The sequence below is a fragment of the Acinonyx jubatus genome, chromosome X, assembly GCF_027475565.1.
Source record: "Acinonyx jubatus isolate Ajub_Pintada_27869175 chromosome X, VMU_Ajub_asm_v1.0, whole genome shotgun sequence".
Lineage (NCBI taxonomy): Eukaryota > Metazoa > Chordata > Mammalia > Carnivora > Felidae > Acinonyx > Acinonyx jubatus.
In genome coordinates this window covers 32,839,310-32,862,764 of record NC_069389.1, presented here as the reverse complement: position 1 = coordinate 32,862,764, position 23,455 = coordinate 32,839,310, and the positions used below count along the sequence as shown (strand labels likewise).

The 23,455-nt window shown below is 40.9% G+C and overlaps 1 protein-coding gene across 3 annotated transcripts in view; it reads right to left on the bottom strand.

Moving 5' to 3' along the window:
• Positions 1–363: 363 nt before the first annotated feature.
• The window catches only part of SYTL5 (synaptotagmin like 5), a 118,663-nt gene continuing 95,571 nt past the window's right edge, over positions 364–23,455 (bottom strand). For all 3 annotated transcript variants that reach the window (XM_053202229.1, XM_053202230.1, XM_053202231.1), the window contains 6 exons: positions 21,756–21,855; positions 18,936–19,097; positions 8,404–8,512; positions 6,871–7,006; positions 3,569–3,777; positions 364–2,481 (listed from right to left, as the gene is read on the bottom strand). In XM_053202229.1, coding sequence (XP_053058204.1) covers positions 2,339–2,481; positions 3,569–3,777; positions 6,871–7,006; positions 8,404–8,512; positions 18,936–19,097; positions 21,756–21,855 — 859 coding nt within the window. In that variant the 3' untranslated portion in view covers positions 364–2,338. The remainder of the gene's footprint in view (positions 2,482–3,568; positions 3,778–6,870; positions 7,007–8,403; positions 8,513–18,935; positions 19,098–21,755; positions 21,856–23,455) is intronic.

The following is a 23,455-nucleotide window of genomic DNA, read 5'->3' as shown; positions in this document are numbered from 1 at the left end:
CACATATGTAATCTAGATTTAAAAATATTTGTACTTCTACACAATACTTAGTAAAAAGAATGACATGAAGATCAATTTACCTTTTCTCTCTGAGAACAACATTGCAGGTTTCTGATGGACTTCTGCATACCTAGGTTTTGCATTGTGGAAATACCCAGTTAGATGTTGGATTTTATGAAACCCTAATACAGAAAACTGCTCTAAATGTGGCAAAGATCTGAACACATAAAGTTTATGCTCATCTAGAGTTTAAGTTATAGATTTTAGAATTTATTATTTTGCCACTTTTATTGTTAGCGAATAAATCTACTTCATTTTGTTTACTGTATTTTTAAAATTTTTTTAAAATTTATTTTTGAGAGAGAGAGAGAGAGAGAGAGAGCAAGCACGGGAGGGGCAGAGGGAGAGGGAGAGGGAGCCAAAGAAGTAGACTCCAGGCTCCAAGCTGTTAGCACGGAGCCCAATGCGGGGCTTGAACTCACAAACCATGAGATCATGACCTGAGCCGAAGTCGGACGCTTAACTGACTGAGCCACCCAGGCGCCCCCATTTTGTTTACTTTAGAGATGTCTCCATACTTCACTATCATCTCCCTCTCACGTGTCCCCAAAATATCAATGAAGACAGAATGGGTCAGGTCAAGTCTGAAGACAAGTTTTCCAATACAGGAAGTAGTGATGATCTTACACTTTGTGTTTTGTTTCTTAAGAAGGGCAACATAGGGATGGGAGTTTGAGTTTTTAAAAAATATTCCATATATACTGAGCTACACTAGACTGGTAACTTTAATTTTTGAGAATTAGCCTTTTTTTAATAATGCTGAAAATGGACTGCTTATTCCCTCAGAATAATGCTAAATATATTCTTAAATCAGTTTTCAAAATTCAAGAAGAAATTTAGAATATGGAAAAATTAGCTTGAATAAGCCTAAAGATGATTCTACCTTTCTTACCACTAAAATTCAGTTTCTATCCTTTCAAAGATTTTATATGAATTCAAGTAAAAAAATGAGCTGAGGGGCTAGACTAGGACTCTGGCAGAAAAGTCGATCAGGTACTTCATACTGAAGTAATCCGACTCTGCTCCACCTTCTTTCATCTATGCCCTCCTCTCCACCTGGATAAGCACAAGATTATGCCAGGGGCTACAGTAGAAAAAATACTGGCCTATAAATCACAGCCTGGATTTAAGTCTGAATATAGTCATAGCTTCTATATGACCTTGGCCAAGTCATGTCAGCTCCCTGGGCTTCAGATTTGGAATATGCAAAATGAGGAACAGGTCTGAGGTAACTTTCTGCTTCAACTACCTTGGCATTTAAGTTTGGTGGCTAAAGCATCTAGAATTCCAGGTAACAGAAAGTATGGTAGACTGAACTACTGGTAACAATTCTTCTTCCCTTTCTGCATATCAACCTTGCCATGGCTTCATCGTGCACAGATGGATTTTCCTGCCTATTGATTTTAGGCTTGGCCATATGACTTCCTTTGACCAAAGAGATATCAGTAAATATGATACAAGCAGGAGCTCAAAATGTGCATTAGTTCTTACTTCCTTGTAGTTAGTGGCTTAGAATATTTTATAAACTAACTGTTTATAATAGAACTAATTGTTAGGTCATAATTAGGGTGACCCTACATCCCAATTTTCCCAGTTCAATCCTGGTTTACATCTGTTGTTCCAGTATAATAATTTCGTTCTTCTCATTCTCAAAAGTGGGCTGATTTAGATTATAAATTACATAGTCACCAAAAAAACCTTTCAGTTCATCTTGAAAACTTACCTGGTTAATCCACAAGTTTGCTACAATAACAGGGCCACCTCCTTGTCCAAGCAACCATCCCCACCATGCCTTCTTTGGACTGTGGGGATTCCCAGGGTGAGAAAAGGGTAGACAGTATTCCTTCTTACTCTTCAAGTGATCTATATTATGAGTGGCCCTTTTATCCCTCAAACCCTTTTAAGAAACCTAAAATAACTCATTAATAGAAGTTTAGGGACTCCAAATCTCTACTGTAGTTTCAAAGAAGCTTGCACCATTTCCCTTATGGTATAAAGCCTATGAATCACTGTACAATTTACTTGCTGACAGGACAATGTGACACACTTTCCATCATCCAATCAAAAAGGCCTTGATCCATGGACATATGGAGGTACATGCTCTTATAGACACTCAGCAAGTCCCTAAATGTTCATAACACTGACATCTCTCCCCGCATGTCCCAGTTCCCTCAGGTGAGAAATGGCAGGGAAACAGAATCCCAGGTACCAAGCCTGATAATAATAGGAAATGGCAGCCAGACAGTGCCTGGAGGCCCCATTTTGGAGACTGGTACCTTCAGAGTCTACACTTCCCCATGCTGGAACGGAGCATGAGTACACCCTCTACGGGAGTCCCAGGATTGTCGGCCATCTTCTGCCAAAGGCGTTGCTCTTCCCCCTGAGAGTCCATCCAATCCACGTTCTTCCCATGGCTCATACCTGAAGATGGGGAAAAGGAGTGTTACACTTCACAGGTGAAACATTTCGATTTTCTGGAAGACACTTATCAACCTCTAAGGGGGTCTTTTGAGCAGAGAGTCCTTCACTGGCTTGTTTTTCCTTACCGCATCTAGTGAGTAGTGTTAGTTAGAACGAAAGACTTCCTTTGTAGTCTGACTACTCACTTCTGCCAAGATGAAGAGAAACAAATCAGGACGGCCCTAGTGGGTCATTTCCACCACCCTCCAATTTGGTAGTTTATCACAGAGCAGGCTCTCTTCTGGACTGAGTTAACCTGACAGAAGAACAGGCTGAACGGGTCTCTGAAGCACTCGCTTTTTAACAAGGCCCCTTGTTAAACTCCCCACTGACCTGGGGATTTTTCACTTTAGTGGTATAGATATTCTTGGCTCTCCTTAATCTATAACAAAGTAGAGCATCATAGAGGCAGGGTTGTTCTTAACAGGAATATAGACCATGGTGCATGCAGACCCTCCATGTCTTACTTAAATTATGGAATAATGAGAATCTGGGGGGCTACATGTGCTCTACTACTGTCATTTCCCTCCAATTCACCCTGTTGGCTTGCACCTTGTGGCATCAGTAGTATGCTTCCATAATCTGTTTAAACAACATTAGATGTTATTTTTTAGCGGGGAAAATGGGTTTCCTTTCAATTCAACCAGTGAGTAATCTGAGAAGAGGATGAAGTAAAGTTGGTCTTGGAAATTGTTCTCTCCCCTGTCAGAAGTCTGTGCTGTCTTGGTGATCTTCTCCTGAGCAAAACATGAAATAGCACCCAAGAAGGTAGTTGAAATTCACTTAGACTAAGATGTAGGTGATATTTTATAAAAGGACTGAATACAAACATTTTATATCTTAAACTTATAGCTAAAGGATGCAAACTTATGTAGTACTATTTTTAACAATGAACAGATTCTTGGCTAAAGGGATGGAGCATGTGTGGTAATTTCAGGAATCAGTTAAGCTGAAACTATGTGTGCATCTACTACACGTTAACCGGCAGGAACCACTCTTCTGCCCCATGCCTCGTCACAGACCATCTCAGGGTCCCCAAGTCCCTCACCAGTTCCAGAATTCAAACGAACTCCTCCCAGAAAGATGTTGCTGGAAAAGGCCTCCTTGTCCCAGACAGTAAGTTCGAGGCAAACATTCCTTATGTCCTGGGGATGCAGGCCACTGAACATGAAAGTATGGTTCCACTGAGGGTTAACACTCTTTTTTATTACCAGAGTTTTGTGCTTGGTGGCTTTGCTGTCATCAGGGAGCAGGTAGCTGCAAGAGAAAATGCAATCAAGCCATCAGTGAGACAGTAGCAATGGCATCCTTGAGTAGTCATTTCAATTCCCCATCATTCTTTAAAAAAATTTTTTTTAATGTTTATTTATTTTTGAGAGAAAGAGAGACAGAACGTGAGCAGGGGAGGGGCAGAGAGAGAGGGAGACACAGAATATGGAACAGGCTCCAGGCTCTGAGCTGTCAGCACAGAGCCCGATGTGGGGCTCGAACTCATGGACTGAGATTATGACCTGAGCTGAAGTCAGAAGCTTAACCGACTGAGCCACCCAGGCACCCCCAATCAATTCCCCTAATTCTTAGTATGTGTATGTGTGTGCATGCGTGCATGTGTGTGTGTGTGTGTTTGATTTTTTTCTTCTAGGTTCTTCTATGCTTAAATCTAGATTTAAGTGGATTGGTTTATTGTTTATTTTAAGTAGGGCAATAGTAAAATTCCTGCACTTTCCTTTCTAATCCTATTTGGTCCCTCATCTTGAAATGAAAATATCTCCTATAGTAGGTTCTTACAATAAATAAGACACCTTGCAACACTTGAGATTGCATTTCATGTACCAAGAAAAAGACTCCTTATCTCCCAATATTCATTCTCTCCTTCTTCTTTAAAATACTAATTTTTTTTTTAGTTAGGCACAAGATTGCCCAGAATAAAGACAACATTCCTAGCCTCCCTTGCAGCGTATATAGCTGTGTACTAAGTTCTGGCCAATAGGACACAAAAAGTGGCTCTATATGAAGTTTCTGGGAATTACCTTGTGGCTGGAATTTGGATGGCATAGCTGAAACTCCAGCAGCTACCTGGGCCAATGAGGTGAATACCATAACAAGACAGAAGAAACATGGGTCGCTAATTATCATGAAGCTTTCATACCTGCCCTAGATACTTTACCTTTTGTGTTTGTTTACATGCAACAGAAAAAACTTTGCTTTCTCAAGCTCTCTTAAAAAAATGTAAGGTCTCTTGAAAATCAGCTCAATATTTAAGTGTAACTAGGGAGACAATTTACTAGAAAGTTATAGGCCCTTTTTCATTATAGAACAACGATACTATCTTTTATTATCTCTGCTTTGTAAATGTTCAACAAGATACAGTGAAAACTATTTCAAAAGATGTTAAATCACCCCTGTAAGGTGACAATGAGGCCATAGGAAGGAGCCATCCCCTCATCCCACCAGACAGTGAGCAGGAAGAGGCCGGAATGGATGGTGGGGCTGATGAGAGAAAATGCAATGGCAGGATACAAATAAAACATATCTTTTGTGCTTAAAACTACTGTGAGAAAGACTGAAGGACAGATGGACTGGGACTCAGGCCCACACACTCACCAGCAGGAAAGTCCCAGATATCTGCTTCTCTTTATTATTTGCTTTATCAAAATTAGAATGTTGTGAGGGTAAAAGTTTGACTCATTTTCTTATAGAGACAATTATACTTTTCTAAGAAGGATTGATGAGAAGAACAGTAATGTGACTGACTCAAAGAATTAACCTCGTGCCTAAAATCTATAATAAATCCACAAAACATAGAAAGAAAGCCAAATATAACACTACAGAAAATCATCAATCACAAAGAAAGAGAGCAAGAGAAGAAGAGAGGAACAAAGAAGAACTACAGAAACAACCAGAAAAACAATGAACAAAATGGCAGTAAGCTCCTACCTATTCAAAATGATCTTAAATATAAACGGCCTAAAGGCTCCAATAAAAAGACAGAGGATGGCAGAATGGATAAAAAAACAAGATCCATCTATATGCTGCCTATAAGAGACTCACCTCAGACCTAAAGACACATACAGAGTGAAAGTGAAAGGATGAAAAAATTTTACCACGCAAATGGAAGCAAAAAAAAAAAAAAAAGTCTGGAAGAGCAATAATACTTAGACAAAATAGACTTTAAAACAAAGGCTGGCTGTAACAAGAGACACAGAAGGGTATTACATAATGAGATAAGGATCAATCTAACAAGAGGGTATAATAATTGTAAATATCTATGCACCCAATATTGGAGCACTTAAATACATAAAACAAATATTAATGGACATAAAGAGAAATTGGTGGTAACATAGTAACAGTAGGGTTTAACACCCTACTTAAATCAATGGCAGAAAATCAATAAGGAAAAGGTATCTTTGAATGACACATTAGACCAGATGGACATGACAGATATATACAGAACGTTCCGTTCCAAAACAACAGAATACAGATTATTTTCAAGTGCACATGGAACACTGTCCAGAATACATCACATCTTAGGCAACAAAACAAGCTTCAATAAACTTAAGAAGACTGAAATCATACCATGTATCTATTCTGACCACCATGGTATGAAACTAGAAATCAATCACAAGAAAAAACTGGAAAAAAGAAATATGCCTCTGCCAAAGCACTCTCCAGTTGATATCTCTGGGGAAGGTGCTCTGAAATCTCTACTTTTTACAATTTCCCCTAAGAGAACAAAACACCAATGATCTAATATTTTTGTTGCTTTTGTATATTACCAGTATCAAATGATAACAAAGCACAATAAAACATATATTACATGTAGAAAATCATATTTTCTCCTCCTTTGAGAAATGAATCTTACAGGAAAATCTGCCAGTATTGAGGATGAGAATGATGAGAAATCCTGAAATATGCTGGAAGCAAGCTGAAAGCTAGAATAAGCAGCCCCCTCTATACTTGTGTTGTTTCATATCTAAAAGCCAGTATTTATGGGGCACCTGGGTGGCTCAGTCAGTTAAGTGTCTGACTCTTGATCTTGGCTCAGGTCATGATCTCACAGAACTGAGGAAATCTGAGGAATCCCTGAGCCTCGCACTGGGATTCAACTTTTGAGATTGTTTGGGATTCTGTCTCTCCCTCTCTCTGTCCCTCTGCTGCTCACTCTCTGTTTCTGTCTCTCAAAAATAAATAAACTTAAAAAAAAAAAAAGGCAGCATTTAAGGGTAGCTCTTACCTTGTACATTTAGAGTAAGACTAACACAGAAGTCTCACAGCCACCACTGTCTCATGGATCACAGACCCTCTCATCTCCCATTAAGTATTTTCTAAAATGAGTTAAAACAAAATTACCCCTTCACAAAGCTATCGCAAGTGCCTCCCGACTTCACTGCGGTCAAATTCTTTGCCTCTTTGATGAACACTTCCAGTATTCCTCCAAATATTACAGGTGACTCCTTCTTCTTTCCCCTTTTGAAGCTCTTCTTTCCTGCATCAGCCATCAAAATGAGAGAGATTGAGAGAGACGGAGAGAGAGGGAGGGAGAAGGGAAGTGAAAGAAGGGAAGAGAGAGAGGGTTCTATTTCAAAGTTCAGAAAGAAAATCTGCAAATACTTATTTCATTTGCTGACTGAATCAGGTCTTTACGCTACCGTGTATTTTTCCATGTATTTATTTAAATGTTTTTTACCCCACTGGATTCCTTCTGGATAGGTCTCCCATTTGTGTTTGTTGAAAAACAAGAACAAATAAATTTATTTTTTTTCAATATATGAAGTTTATTGTCAAATTGGTTTCCATACAACACCCAGTGCTCATCCCAAAAGGTGCCCTCCTCAATACCCATCCCCCACCCTCCCCTCCCTCCCACCCCCCAGGAACAAATAAATTTAAAACTTTATTCCCCAACAAGGAATATCTTTTCACAGGCATATATAGAGAGAAAAGGGAAAAGACCCTGAGAGCTGCCTGAGCCACATTCTTGCTCTCAGTGAGAAACAGCGACAGTGAACGCCACACACAAGTGTGCAGACTCCAAAAGAGAAAATTCCATAACTTCCTTCTTGGATGTTTCAGTCTTACAAATTGAGAACTGTGCAAGGCCAGCTCCAAAGGCAATATATAGCCCAGGCACAACTACATTTTTGAGTGAGAGAAAACTCTTCCTGTGTCACATTTTTATTCTGATGAAATGTGCTCAACGTGAATAATCACCACCACCACCACCACCACCACCACCACCACCACCACCACCACCACCTTTATTTAGTGCTGCTTTAAGCACTTTACATGAATGAACCTATTTAATCCTTGCAATAACCCTATGAAGTAAGGAAACGGAGGCTGAGAGACAGTAATTACTTGCACAGGTTCACAATGAAGAGGGTGATAACGAATGGAAGGACAGAGGAAGCTGGCTATAGGAGTTGATGGTAGAAGGGCAAAAGGGATTTAAAAGTTGACTCCATCTGGATTTTTCCTTTGGTGTGTTCTAGTCAACTTCCTCCTCAAGACTCCCTGAGTAACTGTCAATATCATAAATAGGTACAGCAGCTTTTTACACCTCCCCTCTCAGCAGACTGTACCACTCCCTCCCTCCCCACTCCATCCTGGGGAAGATTCTAGGTCTCTGGGACTTCCAGGAAACAAATATCACCATTAAGGCTGGTTTCTAAGTATGAAGTTTGCCCTTTACTTGTAAAGATCTTGCACCCTTTCCCGTATGTCAGATATACTTCTCAACTCTCTCCAAAGTTAGTGACACCTAATCCTTTACATTTTCATCTGCATAATGGGAAAGTAACATAATCCAACAATTCCTGAGCCCTATTCCCACGCTTCTAGATACAGAATGTCCTTGATCAAAGTCACCAATTTTTACTCTACCTTGAACTTGTTCTAGAGGAAGCACCAGGTTCTCCTCTGGGGGAATGTAACGTAAGACAACTGTCAGCTCTCCTTTATAGTGAAGGCCTATGTCAGCAGCAAATTCCACCTGGCCAAGGGAAAACACGTGAAAAGAAAACGTGACAATGCTTGGTTTATTATTTTGTAGCCCATGTTTGAATGTACAATATTAACTTGCTGGATTAAATATGACACTCCATTTCCATTCAACTATGTTAGAATTTACTGGTTTAAGATATGCCTTAGGTATAAGAAAAAGAGAGGCTGGAAAACTCTATGAAGGTATTTCTCTGTAACTTTTAACATTAAAGTAAAAGGAATTTGAGAGGAGATATAGGACACACGTGTGGTCAGTCAGTGGCTACTGACAGTCTATGGTACAATGAGGACTGGAACCCATCAATGAACACATAGGTTGGGGTATGAGGTGGAAATAAAGATACCACTGAAAACAGCCCCAGAAGATCCTTCTCCTTGTCTGTTCTTGGTGTCTCAAGGCTTTCCTAAGTGACCAAGAGGGGGAAAGTAGGCAGTAATGCTTGGTTCACATTGGGCTGCCAAGCCATCAGACATTAAAAACAATGCTGGTAATTCACATCATTAAAATTCAATGTGGAAGCGCTGCTATAAACATTGGGGTACATGTACCCCTATGGATCAGCACTCCTGTACATACAATGGAATACTACTTGGCAATGAGAAAGAATAAAATGCCATTTGCAGCAACATGGATGGAACTGGAAGGTATTGTGCTGAGTGAAATAAGTCAGTCAGAGACAGACAGATACCATGTTTTCACTCATATGTGGACCTTGAGAAAATTAACAGAAGACCATGGGGGAAGGGAGGGGGAAAATAAATACAAACAAAGAGGGAAGGAAGCAAACCACAAGAGACTCTTAAATATAGAGAACAAACTGAAGGTGGATGGCGTGGGGGGGGTGGGGGGGAGAGGGAAAATGGGTGATGGGCATTGAGGAGGGCACTTGTTGAGATGAGCACTGGGTGTTGTATGTAAGCCAATTTGACAAATTATATTTAATATAAAAAAATAAGTTGAAAGTTAAAAAAAAGTAAATAAATAAATCATTCAATGTGGAAAAACTGGTTCACTTGGACATTGCTGGTGGGAATGTAAAATGGTGTAGCCGTTTCAGAAAACAGTTTGGTAGTTGCTTATAAGACTAAGCATACAACTACCATACAACCCAGCGATTGTACATTGGGACGTTTATCCCAGAGAAATGAAAGATTATGTCCACATAAAAAGCTGTATGCAAATATTCATATCATCTTTATTTCTAATAGCCCCAAATTAGAAACAAACTAGATGACCTTCAAGAGGTGGCTGGTTCAATGAACTATGGTACAGCCATACCATGGGACACTACTCAGCAATAAAAAGGAATGAACTAGCAATATACACAGCTTGGATGAATCTCGACAGAATTATGCTGAGTGAAAAAAAACCCATCTCAAATGATACATGCCATACAATTCCATTTAAATGACATTCCTGAAGTGACAAAATAAGCGGTTGCTGGGAGTTAGGGAAGAGTGGCAGGAGGGAGGTGGGTATGGTTATAAAAGATCACAAGGGATCTTTGCTGTGACGGAACTGTTCTGCATCTTGGCTGTAGTGGTATATAAACAAAGCTACACATGTGATAAAATTGCATAGAACTAAACACACACACACACACACACACACACACACACACACACACACACACACGAGAACTGAGGAAATCTGAAGATGGGTGGATTGTATCAATGCCATTACCCTGGTTGTGGCATTGCACCATAGCCTTGCAAGATGATATCACTGGGGGAAACTAGGTAAAGGGTACATGAGATCTGCCTGCATTATTTCTTATAACTGAATGTGGATCTACAATCACCTCAAAACCAAAAGTTTCAATTCAAAAATTCAATGTGAACATACACCAAGAGCCTTTGTTCTGTAAGGCTCCTACCTGCCATGGAGTCAACAGAACTAAGACTTTTCATAAGTGGGGTAAGAAAAGTCATATACTTTCTTAGGCTTTTCCTTCAGGTACCTGACTGCTGAGCACTGAGTCAAGGGCTGAGAACTGCTGTCTTCTAAGAGGGTAGACCAAAAGAATTCAGAAACCCCAAAACTCACAGTGAAGCCAGAGGCTGTTCAAGCTTCAGCAAAGACAGAGACCATTACCAGGAAAAGGAATCCTTCCCTGACTTTCCTCTTGGTCGTGGTAAAACTTATTAGTAAGGGTGGGAAAAATCATTTGAAGCATTTTATTCAATCTTCTTACTAGGGGTAAACATGAGATTGGATGGTGAAATAGACTATCCATCTAATTTTTAACTGTTGTAAGTCACGTGCCTTGTAAAAGGAATTTTGTTTTGACAGTTTTAGTAAATTTTACTTAATGAGAATGTCACAAATGGAAAGTTCTAATGGACATTATAGCAGATTAAAGACGTCATAACTTTTTGATACTACAGCCAATGAGAGGTGGGGTATTTATCCTCTCTCTTTGGATTAGTGGACCTTGTGATTGCTTTGAATAGACCATGTCAAAAGTGACAATGTGCCAGTTTCTGGGCCCCAACCCTAAGATTAACAGCTTCTACTTCCCCTCTTAGAATGGATATTCTTGGGGTGCTCCTTCGAGAAGCCATGATGTTGAGGCCCAAGCTACATGGAGGAGCCACATGTAGGTGCTCTGGTTGGCAGGCCTAGCTGAATTCCCAGCTGGCAGCTAACATTAAGTGTGAGACAGCCAACTTGAACAACCAGCATAGTCAAGCCTTCATATGACTTCAGAGCCTCAGTCTACCATCTAGCTGCAACCACATGAGAGACCTTAAATGAGAACCACCTAGCTGAGCTCAGTCATCCCCAGAATCATGTGCAATAAATTGTTTTAAACCACTAAGGTTTAGGGGCACCTGGGTGGCTCAGTTGGTTGATTTCAGCTCAACTCTTGATTTCAGCTCAACTCTTGATTTCAGCTCAACTCATGATCTCACGGTTTGTGGGTTCAAGCCCCATGTCAGGCCCAGCACATAGCCTGCTTGGGATTTCTCTCTCCCTCTTTTTCTGACTCTCTCCTGCTCACATGTCTCCTCTCTCTCTCTCTCTCTCTCTCTCTCTCTCTCTCTCTCTCAAAATAAACATTAAACCACTAAGGTTTAGGGTAGTCTCTATACAACAGTTAACCAATGCAGGCTCTATTTGCTTTTGGCTGAAAGTTTTGGATAGGAAAATATGTTGTTAGGAAAAAGTGATATGTGTGGGTATCACATACTAATATATAGTATATTAGTAGAGGCTAAAACATGCATTATTGGGATTTATTAATGTTCCATTGGTATTTAGCTTAAAATATACTGGTGACTTTTTGTAAATACAGTCTTCAAATCTTTTTTTAAATGTTTTATTTACTTTTGAGAGAAAGACAGACACACAGACTGTGAGTGGGGAAGGAGCAGAGAGAGATGGAGACACAGAATCTGAAGCAGGCTCCAGGCTCTGAGCTGTCAGCACAGAGCCCGACGCGGGGCTTGAACCCACAAACTATGAGATCATGACCTGAGCCAAAGTCAGTCGCTTAACAGACTGAGACACCCAGGTGCCCCCAGTCTTGAAATCTTATGAGTAGAAAATAGTACAGATAAAGTCCTGTAGCATTATAAACACATACCAAAGAAATTCAGTGGAGGGAGTTATCTTCTAGCCTGCATGTATCTAATGTCTTTGGGATATGTGCTTGCTTTGGCAGCACATATACTAATGTCTTGGGATATTTTTGGCATTCTTGCTCAGAAATTCCAAGGCAATGTCATCTTCTGACATACCAACATCTTACATTATTAAACCAACTTCTGCTCAGAAAAATGGTATAATTCAACGCATTCAATTGACCAACACATATGGAACACCTTCTTGTAGTAATGCTTTTAAGGCATTTTGCTGAGTGCTGTAGGGACACATAAGACACAGACCTTGCTTTCTATGAGTTTTCACTCTATCCAGGAGACATATATTCAACAGAAGCTCTATTAATCTGCCCTTATTTAACTGATTCATCAGATTAATGTTCTCCATTCCCAATGAAGAGCAGATCCTCTATACAAAGACCATGCATGCCTACTTCTATCAGCTGAACTGTGCTCATCAAAAGCTAGGTGAATTAGTCTCCCAGGCTCTTTATGCCAGGCATGTTTGTGGTTCTAATTATATAAGTTAATATCAATAAACTAAAGAGAAGAAAAAGACAACTACTACTATAAAAATTAAGCTGAATATTTTTAATTTTTAAAAAATATTTATTTATTTTTGAGAGAGACAGAGTATGAGCAGGGGAGAGGCAGAGAGAGAGACACACACAGAATCTGAAGCAGGCTCCAGGCTCTGAGCTGGCAGCACAGAGCCCGATGTGGGGCTCAAACTCACAGACTGCGAGATCATGACTTGAGCTGAAGTCGGATGCTTAACTGACTGAGCCGCCCAGGCGCCCCAAAATTAAGCCGAATACTTCTGAAGACCTAAGTATTTGAAAATAAATTTGCTATTGGGTTATGTTTGGGCTCAAAGCTGTAAAAGATTAGAAAACAATCATGAGGGGCACTGGGTGGCTCAATAGGTTGAGCGTTGGACTCTTGATTTTGGCTGGAGTCATGATCCCAGGGTCATTAGAACGAGCCCCACGTCAAGCTCCATGCTGAGTGTGGAGCCTGCTTGGGATTCTCTCTCTCTCTCTCTCTCTCTCTCTCTCTCCCCCCCTCTCCTGCTCATGAATGCTTTCTCTCTCTCTAAAATAAATAAAATGAAAAAATAAACTGAAAAAAATAATCATGAATATTTAGAAAGCTTTTATGTTTGGTTTACTTTGAAAGCATTCTTAGGTTCTTATTGCACTTTAGAAAAGCTCAAACTAGAAATTACTGATTATAATGCATTAAGGTCAGAATTTATGCCAGGAAGATAAGGAAGAATTCTAATCACTGAAACTATACTCAAACAAAATGAATTATTACTATATTAGAAGACTTCAAAATAAATGCACATTTAAGTTAAAATAAATGATTAAGAAATGCACTGGGGGTGTATGTTTGTAGGTATGTAATTTCTGTGGCTTTATTAACTGACCTACTATTTCAAACTCAGGTCAAAGGATGACAGTTGCTCTGATACAGACGCAAAGAAACTACTGTGGGAAGAGAATAATCTAGATTGGGATAAAGAGGTGGCCTTTGCTTGGTGCTTAAAGGAGAGGAGATATGATGACTGATAAATACAGGATGGGAAGAAGGTCAGTCTGGGTTAAGAAAGAAGATACTCATGAGCAAAATATAGTGGGGACTGTATAAAATGTGTTTAAGAACTGGTAGGAAGTCAGGTGTGATTAGAGGTGTGTGTGAAGGGAGGTTGTGGCAAGGAGGATGGAAACAAGGTGTCTACTCTGGGTTGCCTGGAAGACTTTAAGACACAACTTTATCTTAGAGTGTTTTATTAGGAAAGGGAGTGGAGAAGTGGGACCACAAAATGAAGACAGACTTAAGAAGGCTGTGATATCAGGCAAAGTTTTATATGGTGAGCAACTTGCTCAGTTCCACAGGGGAGCTTTGGAGACAAGACAGATCACATGTCAGAGCTGTCTCAACCAGAGACAAGGGAATCAGAGTGTTTATTATGTATGTTCCTTCACCCATCACTTCCTGATCAAGGGCTCTGCCCTCAACCTCCAGGAAACTTACTCAGGCTGCTCTGGCTTTCCACTCCCACAGACCAAGACCACATCAGCAGCTTAAGGGCTGGCTCCTCGCCTACAAAGACTGGCAGGTGTTGGCTTATGTGAATGAAAGCCATGGGGAACCACATATGCATGAATGTGGGGGTATAGGTAGAGCACTGGCATCCTCCTCTGTTACAGAAGGCCGGGCCATATCAAGGGGCCACTAAGTACCAGGGTGATGGGTTAGGATTTATTCAAAGCATATCCATAAGCAGTTGGGAACCAGTGAAGGCAGCGGACCAAGCAGAGGTGTGGCGTCATCAGGTAACACCTGTTATCGTCTGCGTTTTGAAAGGAGAGATCCACATTCCATCAGAGTTGAAAGCGGAGTTTCTAGTACATTTATAGGTGTAAGGTGGTGGTAATAAATTATGGACAAGTGTCTGCCCAAACTGCCAAATACAGAGAGAGCCTTTTAGCTAGGTAATAATTTCACAGGAACTTACATTTACTCTCTGCCTGAAGGCAGAACAGAGAAGATTTCCTTGGAAAACACTTGAGCTTGCTGTTGGTTTTCAAAGCTCCTTGTTTTTATAATAGCACCTTCTGGGAAGACATGAAAGGCAATTCATACTGACAAACACTTCTTGTCTAACTACCTAACATGCCTTTCAGAAAGATAATGAGTTACAGCTAATAAACAAGCTCATGTCATGCAGTGAAATAGAAGTTATACTGTGAAACTACAGTACGCGTGACGTCTTGAGCTCTTTCTCTGTCTGCACCAGCCTCCTCACCGGCTTAGTGCTGTAAGACCTAGCAAAGACAAAGGCAGGTGGCAAGGGACTTTCACTAACACAGAGTCAATAAGAAATAAGGCACTCTGTCCTTCCAGTATTCCCACTGCAAAAGGATGTCAGTATTTCCAAATACTTAAAAGGACTATTAATTCTGATCCTCTATCACTAAAGAAATCGGTTCTCTGCAGCTTACACTTTACCTCCTCAGCTGGATAATCTACAAGAAAACATCAAGACTCCAGGCTGCTCATCCTGTAGGTACAGCTGATGAAGTGACTACTGCCTTGAAGCGTCTGAGACAGGAGACTGAAAATGAAGTGACATCTCTCATAGCTGTAACTACAGAGCCCACACAGAGCCCAGCTCCTCCTGAGGACGGGCCACTAAGGGACAGGAGGCAGTGTACAGAGTTACAGTGCACCTGCCCTCCCCATTTCTGGAAGGCATGGCACCTAAGCGAGGCCGAATCTGCGGGCTTTCCTCTATGCGTGTCAGAGACACTTATATGTATCCATAGGTGTCATCTATTTCTTTGCAGAGAAAGATGATCTGGATTAGAGACGTGAACTATATTGAGTTCCCCAGAAGCTGACTCTGAAGTGAGCATTCTTATGCACGTGACTTATTAAGAATTGCTCCCAGAGTGCCGATTCGATGAGGCACATGCACCCCAATGTTTATAGCAGCACTGTGACCCTAACTATGGAAAGAGCCTAAATGTCCATTGACTGATAAATGGATAAAGAAGATGGGGTGTGTGTGTGTGTGTGTGTGTGTGTGTGTATATGTGTACACACACACACACACACACACATACACACACACACACACACACACACACACACAGTGGAATATTACTCGGTGATCAAAAAGAATGAAATCTTGCCATTTGCAAGAACATGGATGGAACTAGAATGTATTATGCTAAGCAAAATAAGTCAGTCAGAGAAAGACAAATATCATATGATTTCACTCATATGTGGAATTTAAGATACAAAACAGATGCACATAAGGGAAGGGAAGCAAAAATAAGATAAAAACAGAGAGGGAGACAAACATAAGAGACTCTTAAATACAGAGGACAAACTGAGGGTTGCTGGCGGGGTGTTGGGCAGGGAGAAGGCTAAAGGGGTGAGGGGCATTAAGGAAGGCACTTGTTGGGATGAATACTAGGGGCTATATGCAAGTGATGAATCACTAAATTCTATTCCTGAAATTATTAGTACACTCTATGTTAACTTGGATTTAAATTTAAAAAATAAAAATAAAGCACTCAACAAAAGAATTGCTCCCAGGATAGACCAGCCAAGGGGCGATGGGAAAAAGGTCAGGGAAGGAGAGGAAGCCAGGCAAGGGCATAGCCTGATCCAGCAGCAAAGCTGTAGAGTCTAAGTAATGCCTTGGGGCACCACTCCTTTTGCCGCCCCCCCCTCCCCCCACCGCTCTCAGGGAATTAACTGTGCTTTCAGACTCCCCCATCTATTAGTTATTGGTAAAGGGTTGCTTTGTGGCAGGGCGTATGTAAGCTCCTAGGAGCTTCTGGCTCTCTGCTCACGTGAGTAAAAGCTACAGCAGCCTGAGGAGAGGCTTCTAAACAGAGACTCAGGTGAAAGCTGTTGGAGACAAAACTCCTAGCAGTCATGGTGAAAGGAATCCAAGGTGACCTGGTAGAGGACCAAGGAGTCAGAGCTCCTTTCTCTGGAAAGACATTAAATGCAATCAGAACTTTTGAGCAGGCTCAGAGAACTACTTCTCCCTTACGATAGAAAGTGAAATCACTCGGTGGTAATGTGAAGGTGATTGCCATGGAAAGTGGTTGGTCCCTGAGCACAGAGGATGCCTGGGAGAGCTCAGATAGCGCCCCAGTGCACATCCTTCAACCATTTCCAGGCAACTGTCTGGAAGCCTCCAAGTTGTTTTCCAAATAGCCCCTCTGTGTTTTAACGTTAAATTTATGACAATTTTATGTATTGAAATGAATGTTACTTGTCCTTCATCTGTGTCCTGCATCACATAATGTCTCGAACATTTTCTAACTTAAGAGTCTATGGTGCTCACCCATTATGCACAAAAGGAAGACAGTGATAGGAGACTGTAAAGTCAGATTAAGTGCTATCCTTTATTGTAGGGCTTGTCATTCAATTCCAAGAGACTGAGTGTTGTAATGACCAAATATTTCCCCTAGTTCATGTCAGGGGAATGCTAATTCTACTGTGGACTTATTTCTTGTTAATATTGCACTTCCTATTTTTATCATATTTATGTGAGTCATGGGCTTGCAGTTATTTTCAGGACTTTTATTATATTTTATTATCACTTTTACCCCAGCCCAAATATACTTCCCAAAGATTTTCCATGAATTATTCACACCAAGCTTAAGGTCTACAATTATAAAACTCCACCAGAAAGCCGTATGTAACTTCTGAGCCTCAATCTCCACACATAACAAGGAAATACTGACACTTATCTCACAATGTTTGTTGCACCTTTAGCTGTGAACAGTGCTGCTGTTGATGATGATCAATGCATGTTTTTCTGTCTAGCATCAACTCACCCACCATTCCTTTAGATTTCCTTTGGGGCAATACCACCTTCAGGACCAGAGTATGTTCTGATCGTCTTAAGTCAGCTGATGTACCCCACCTCCCCGGCTGGCCACAGCAATTAGCTTAGGATGGGCAACTGATGTAATTAGAATGAGAACCAGGCCCAGGGCACTAGTTGGACTGCTGGAGGAGTAGGACATCTTTCTTCTCCTGGACAGTGTGGTGCAAGCATGAGAGGCTTCCAGGTGTTGTAGTGGCCAAGAGAAGCATACTGGAACCAGTGAGGGAAGCCAACTGCATGAGGTCTAAAAATGAAGCCGACAGACAGAAGAGAGACCAAGAGTGTCCAGGGCCTTGATAAGATTTGAGCATCTGGATCAAGCCATGCTTGATAATCACTGGCCAATAATTTCCTTTTATTTTTTGAGCAGTATGAGCTGGGGTTTCTGTCACTTGCAACATAGGGACTATAATGTAACATAAATACTACCTAGCATTGACTCAGAGCTTAAAATGTGCCTGGCGCAGTACTGTGAGCATCATATAGGGTGCTTCTTCAAGCCTCAGAACGTCCCAGTAAGATATATCCAATTATTGTATCACAAATGAGAACACCAAAGCCTGGGAAGTTAAATAATTTGCCTAAGGTCACACAGACAGTCACGAAGCCAGGACTGAACCCAGAAAGTCTGATTTGAGTCTACTCTCTTTACCATCATGTTCTTTTTGCCTCTCCGTATATAAAGAACAATCTTTGGTTACATAAATGTGACCTTTTTTTTTTTAATCTCACTTTTGACTTAAAAAAGTACTGTAGAGAGACTCCGTTGCATAGAGTGAATCCAAGGTACTGCTGGTCTCGTTCAGAACATGCTATATTGCACTTAATTTCTAGAATCAGCTTTAAGATGGCTTTTCCGAATATAACTCAAGACCTAGGTTATGAATCTCAAAAGTGGGAATGTAGAAAACCAGATACTTTAGCTACTGGTTACTTCCTTATGTGAGCCAAGGCAAGATCACTCCTGCTTCGGTCTGTCTGAATAGTGGAGAATCAGGAATAGAGAGAATGCTTTGATACCGATTGGCTCTATGGATCTGTTTTTGCTTATGTGAAATTGAGTACTTTCTATTATGATAGGATCACATAATGCGTTCCTTTTGTTTATCCATGGAGACCTTCAAATGATGAATACATTTTTAGCAAGTCAAATTAATAATATACACGACGATGTGACTTGCATTATACAGTCTGTATTAAAGGACGAGTTCCAAGGAACAGATTTATGTTTATTTTATTATTCCAAAATTAGCTGCACTAATCTGTTCAGATTATCACTTGAGTATTAGAAGTCTTCAGATTCTTTAGGCCTATGACATCAATTTTGTTCATAACTTGTCTCACTGCAAAACTGTTTAATTAATCTGGAAGCATTTCCTACCTTGGGCTGAAGCACAAACCACTCATCACTTGGATTTTCAAAATTCCATGAGTCAAAAGGAATCTCCACCTCCCCAAGGAAGCTGTTACGTCCAAATCGATCATAATGCCAGACTGAGAGCTGCAGAGTTCTTGTTTCCAGCTGGGTATGGCTGATGGTGTACTGCAAATGAGATTCACAACATCACACTCCACATGGAGGGCTCTGCCCAATTCTACAATGGGCTGAAATGTATTTCCACCATCTTTCGGATATGCATTATGAACCTTATAATATGAACAACGTTATATATAATGCATACACAATATGCATTATAACGTTATAATATGAACAACAAACACAAAAACTTTATTTTTCTTTGTTTACGCTACAACTGGGGTTCTATTCCATAAACTGATTTTGTGTTAGACCTCACACTGAAAGATATTTCAGCAAATCATTGAGGACAAAGTCAGTAAACTTCAAATATATTAATAAGTGATGAAGCTTGTCTCCTTTCCAGTTTTACTTGGGTTTCATTTGCTAATCATTTTTCCAACATCTACTCTGTAAGCGTAAGGTTTGATATATCAACTCTCCAACTTTTTTTTAATGTTTATTTATTTTTGAGAGAGAGAGAGAGAGAGAGAGAGAGAGAGAGAGAGCGAGCGCGAGAGCACACTAGCAGGGGAGGGGCAGAGATGGAGAGGGAGACACAGAATCCGAAGTAGGCTCCAGGCTCTGAGCTGTCAGCATAGAGCCCGACAAGGGACTCAAACTCATGAACCATGACATCATGACCTGAGCCGAAGTCAGACACTTGACCAATGGAGCCACTCAGGTGCCCTCCAACTTCTTTTATTTTATTCATAATGAGAACCCCCAAATCCAGAAAAGTGTTGTCAGTGAGTGTGGGGAATAAGCTTAGGAATTCCCTGAGCTTGCACTGATGGGTTAACGAGGCATAAAGAATTAGAAAGTCATAGGATGAACACACCCAAGTTTGGAGAAACAAGATTAGGTAAACAGGGCAAAGTCCCCCAGTATAGGACAAAGATATAGGAATAGAAAGGCCTCAGGATGAAAGCATGAAAACTGAGGTAAACAAGATTAGGAATTCAGGGTGGAAACATCCCTCAACTTAGTACAACAGCAGAAAGCTGCTTTCACAGGAAGGAAGGACCAAAATAGGTAAACAGGTAAACAGGACTTTAGACCCCAGCAGGGCAAAGTTGCCAAGAGTGGAGCTAATTAGCAAAAGAAAGGTGCCTTGTTGGCCCTGAGGTAGCATGCTCGGTCTTTCTTGCACCCTAGGCCAGTTTAGGTAAACAGGTGGGGCCTCGTGTATGCTATAAACAACCTTATGCCCAGCACCAGAATTTTGTTTTGTATTGACCCAAACCCCTAACACCACATATCTTCAAAACTCCCTTGCCCCCATGCCCATGAGTTAATGTTCACAGTTTCATTGTCTCTTTGTGCACACCCATCAGGTTTATAAGCCTTCCTTTTTTTTTATTTTCAATTTTATTTTATTTTTTTAATTTACATCCAAATTAGTTAGCATATAAGCCTTCTGATCCTAATAAAAACGGAGCGAGGACCCTTACTCTGGGCACTTTTCTCCTCTGGGACATTAGCCTCTCTCACATTTCAATCCTGCATCTGCTCTCTTGCTGGACAAGAGAGAACTACAGACCCAGAGTCTACAATAAGTGAGAAACTTGCAAACACCAAACTCCATAAAGGGTAGCATAAGTGCAGGAATAAATAGACAAATATGTAGACTGAGCAGAAAGAAAATATTGCTGGGGTAGCTTTTCTTTTTCCAGCAGAACATTATCCACTGACTCATGCCTACACACCCTCAAATCTCCTGCTTGCAACTACCACCTGAGACACACTTCAGACCTCTTCTTGATCTTGGATTTACATCCTTACCTGTCCTTACTTTTCCTGACATGATTAACCTTGGCTTCCTGCTTCCTGAATTTGCCAGGTCACTCTATCTATTCTGCTTGGGCTCAGCTTTGCTGTCCTATTATGGCCACTGGATTCACCCCCTGCCTATATTCATTCGTTTTCATTTTCATCTATCTTCTTATTGGCTCCTGCTTCTAAACGTGACCCCACTGATGGATGTTCCCATTCACCAATTTCCCGCTATGGTGGACTCTGACTCCATCACTCTGGGCACAAGGTCGATAAATTTCCCTGCAACTAGCAATAACTTCTACATTCCAGTCTCCTCAGATCGTTCTTACCAGGCTAGATTGGCCCAGGGTGAGAGAAGGGGTTGTCACATAGAAGCCCATGGGGAAAAGTAATGTCTCTAGGATTGGAGACTAGCCAAATCCGACCTTGCATCTCCACTGTTCATTACCCACAAGCCTAAATTTAGCCAAATTCTGAAAGCTCACAAGAAACAGTACATATTCATGCTGTGCTAGCAGAACAATGAGTGTGTACAAAGTGACTTCCTGAGTTAGTGTCAAAATTGTGACAAACTCCTCTTAAGGGGAACTAGAAAAAAAAATAGCTTTCCCAAGTGTGAAATGTCTTTTAGACAAGATGCACCAGCTCAAATGTAATTTCACTGGATCATATTTACTTAAGGTGTAACTTTAGCAGCAGCAGAGAAATAAGCAGAGTAAGAGCGATTTACAGTTGTTCTCTTCCAAGAACTGTCAGGAAAGCCAAGGGTATTACACTAATTTATTCACATTCTACTTTTCTAAAAGATATTTACGCCTGGACATGCAAATCCTCCAAAGTTACTTTTAAACCCAATGAGGGTGTGAACAGTATCACCTGAGTTAATATGAGAGTGCACGTACTTACCTTTAATGTCTCGTTGAATTCTGGATTGGTGCCTGTTCTGATCTTGGTCTTGCGTTTATTGTTTCTGGACTTGTCAGGGAGAAGGTACGACTTGACATAACTGTAAATGATAACACATGAAAGTAATTATTGGGAAACTTACTTTGCAAGAAATAGGGGCTTCAGCGAATAAAAGAGGTGAAGGGAATAGGCCAGCACACATGAGAAACCCAAAGAGAATATAGTCTGCACAGCAGGACACCTTAAAATATAACTCTGGACCTTCAATAAGAGAAAAGTAGTATAGTGATAAATAGTGTGGGCTCTGGAGATCCAACTAGGTCTGAATCACTCCATGCCTCACTGGTTTTGGTTAACTCAAGAAATTACTTAACCTCTCTATGCCTCAGTTTCTTCATCTGGAAAACTGGGATAGTAACAGTAACTTATAGCATTCTAAGAATTAAATTGGTTGATATGTACAGGGAGCTGACATATTATACTACTCAATAAATGTCATCTATTTATAGGATCAATGGTCTCAGAAAATACCACAGGGTTGTATTCTTCTCCATTCAGATGTCAGGACTTAAGATGAGTGGAATCAATGGTGATGGGTAAATGAAGGAAAATGACGGAAAAGAACAAATAGGAAATAATAACCTGATGTCACAATAACAATTCTACCCAACACCTTGTGTTGAGCTATCCCAGGAGTCTCTTGGAGCGGGGGCATCCAAGTCAAGGCAGACTTAGAAATGTACAAGACTGCAATGTACAAGATGGTGAAGCGCATCTACCAGAGCTCTAAATGACCTGTTTCCATGCTACTCTAAATGACTATATTGGTCCTGAAGCCCGCTGATAGTTAGCTGAGGAAGTAGGTAGACCAAACTATTCTCTGATCTTAAGACACTTGGAAACAGCTTCTTTGAGTTGTGTATTGAACCTAGGTCACCTATTATGAAGGAAAGGGGTAACATAACACAGCAGGCCTCATTGTGCTGTCCTTAGAAACGCTTGCTTACAAGGTTAGCGGTTGGCTGGCGTCTGGAAACTTGGATTCCGGGAGGATTCTCATCCCTTCCAGAACAGATAAAGGGGCTCACTGTGACTAAACTATGTGTAAAAATAATATGGCTTATGCAGAACACCTGCTCTCCTTCTGGGACACTGGAATTTTGGTATGTGACCAGCTGAGTCTCTAAATGAGCTCCTCTGGTGGACAACATTGTACATATGCTGCCATAACTTGTTGCTGGGAAAATTAAGCACATCCTGTGTAACTCCAGTGGGAAAGGACACTTGGAGGTTTAAGCCTGGATTCTTTAGGACTTCACCACATATGCCTTTTTTCTTTGCTGATTATCACTACATGTGGAGTTCCGGGAGTCCTCCTAGTAAACCAGCAAACCTGGCAGTGATCTTGGGAAGCACTGACACATCTTTCATCTAGTTCCCTTCCAATGTGTCATGGTCCCCATCTGCCTCCCAGCTGATACCTGGAATCCTGAGAGCCTCAAAATTGTCCTTTTGAGTCGTTCAAGTGGGTTAACAGCTTGGTGATTTTCTCTGGAGGTTCTCCCAGAACAGGACACTCACACATCCTGGGGTGTGCCCATGTGTCAGCCAGCCTCTATCTCAAACAGCTGCCTCTGCGTAAACTACAAATGTGCCAGTCCTGAATCACGGTGACTAACAGCTTTTTAAAAACTCAGATA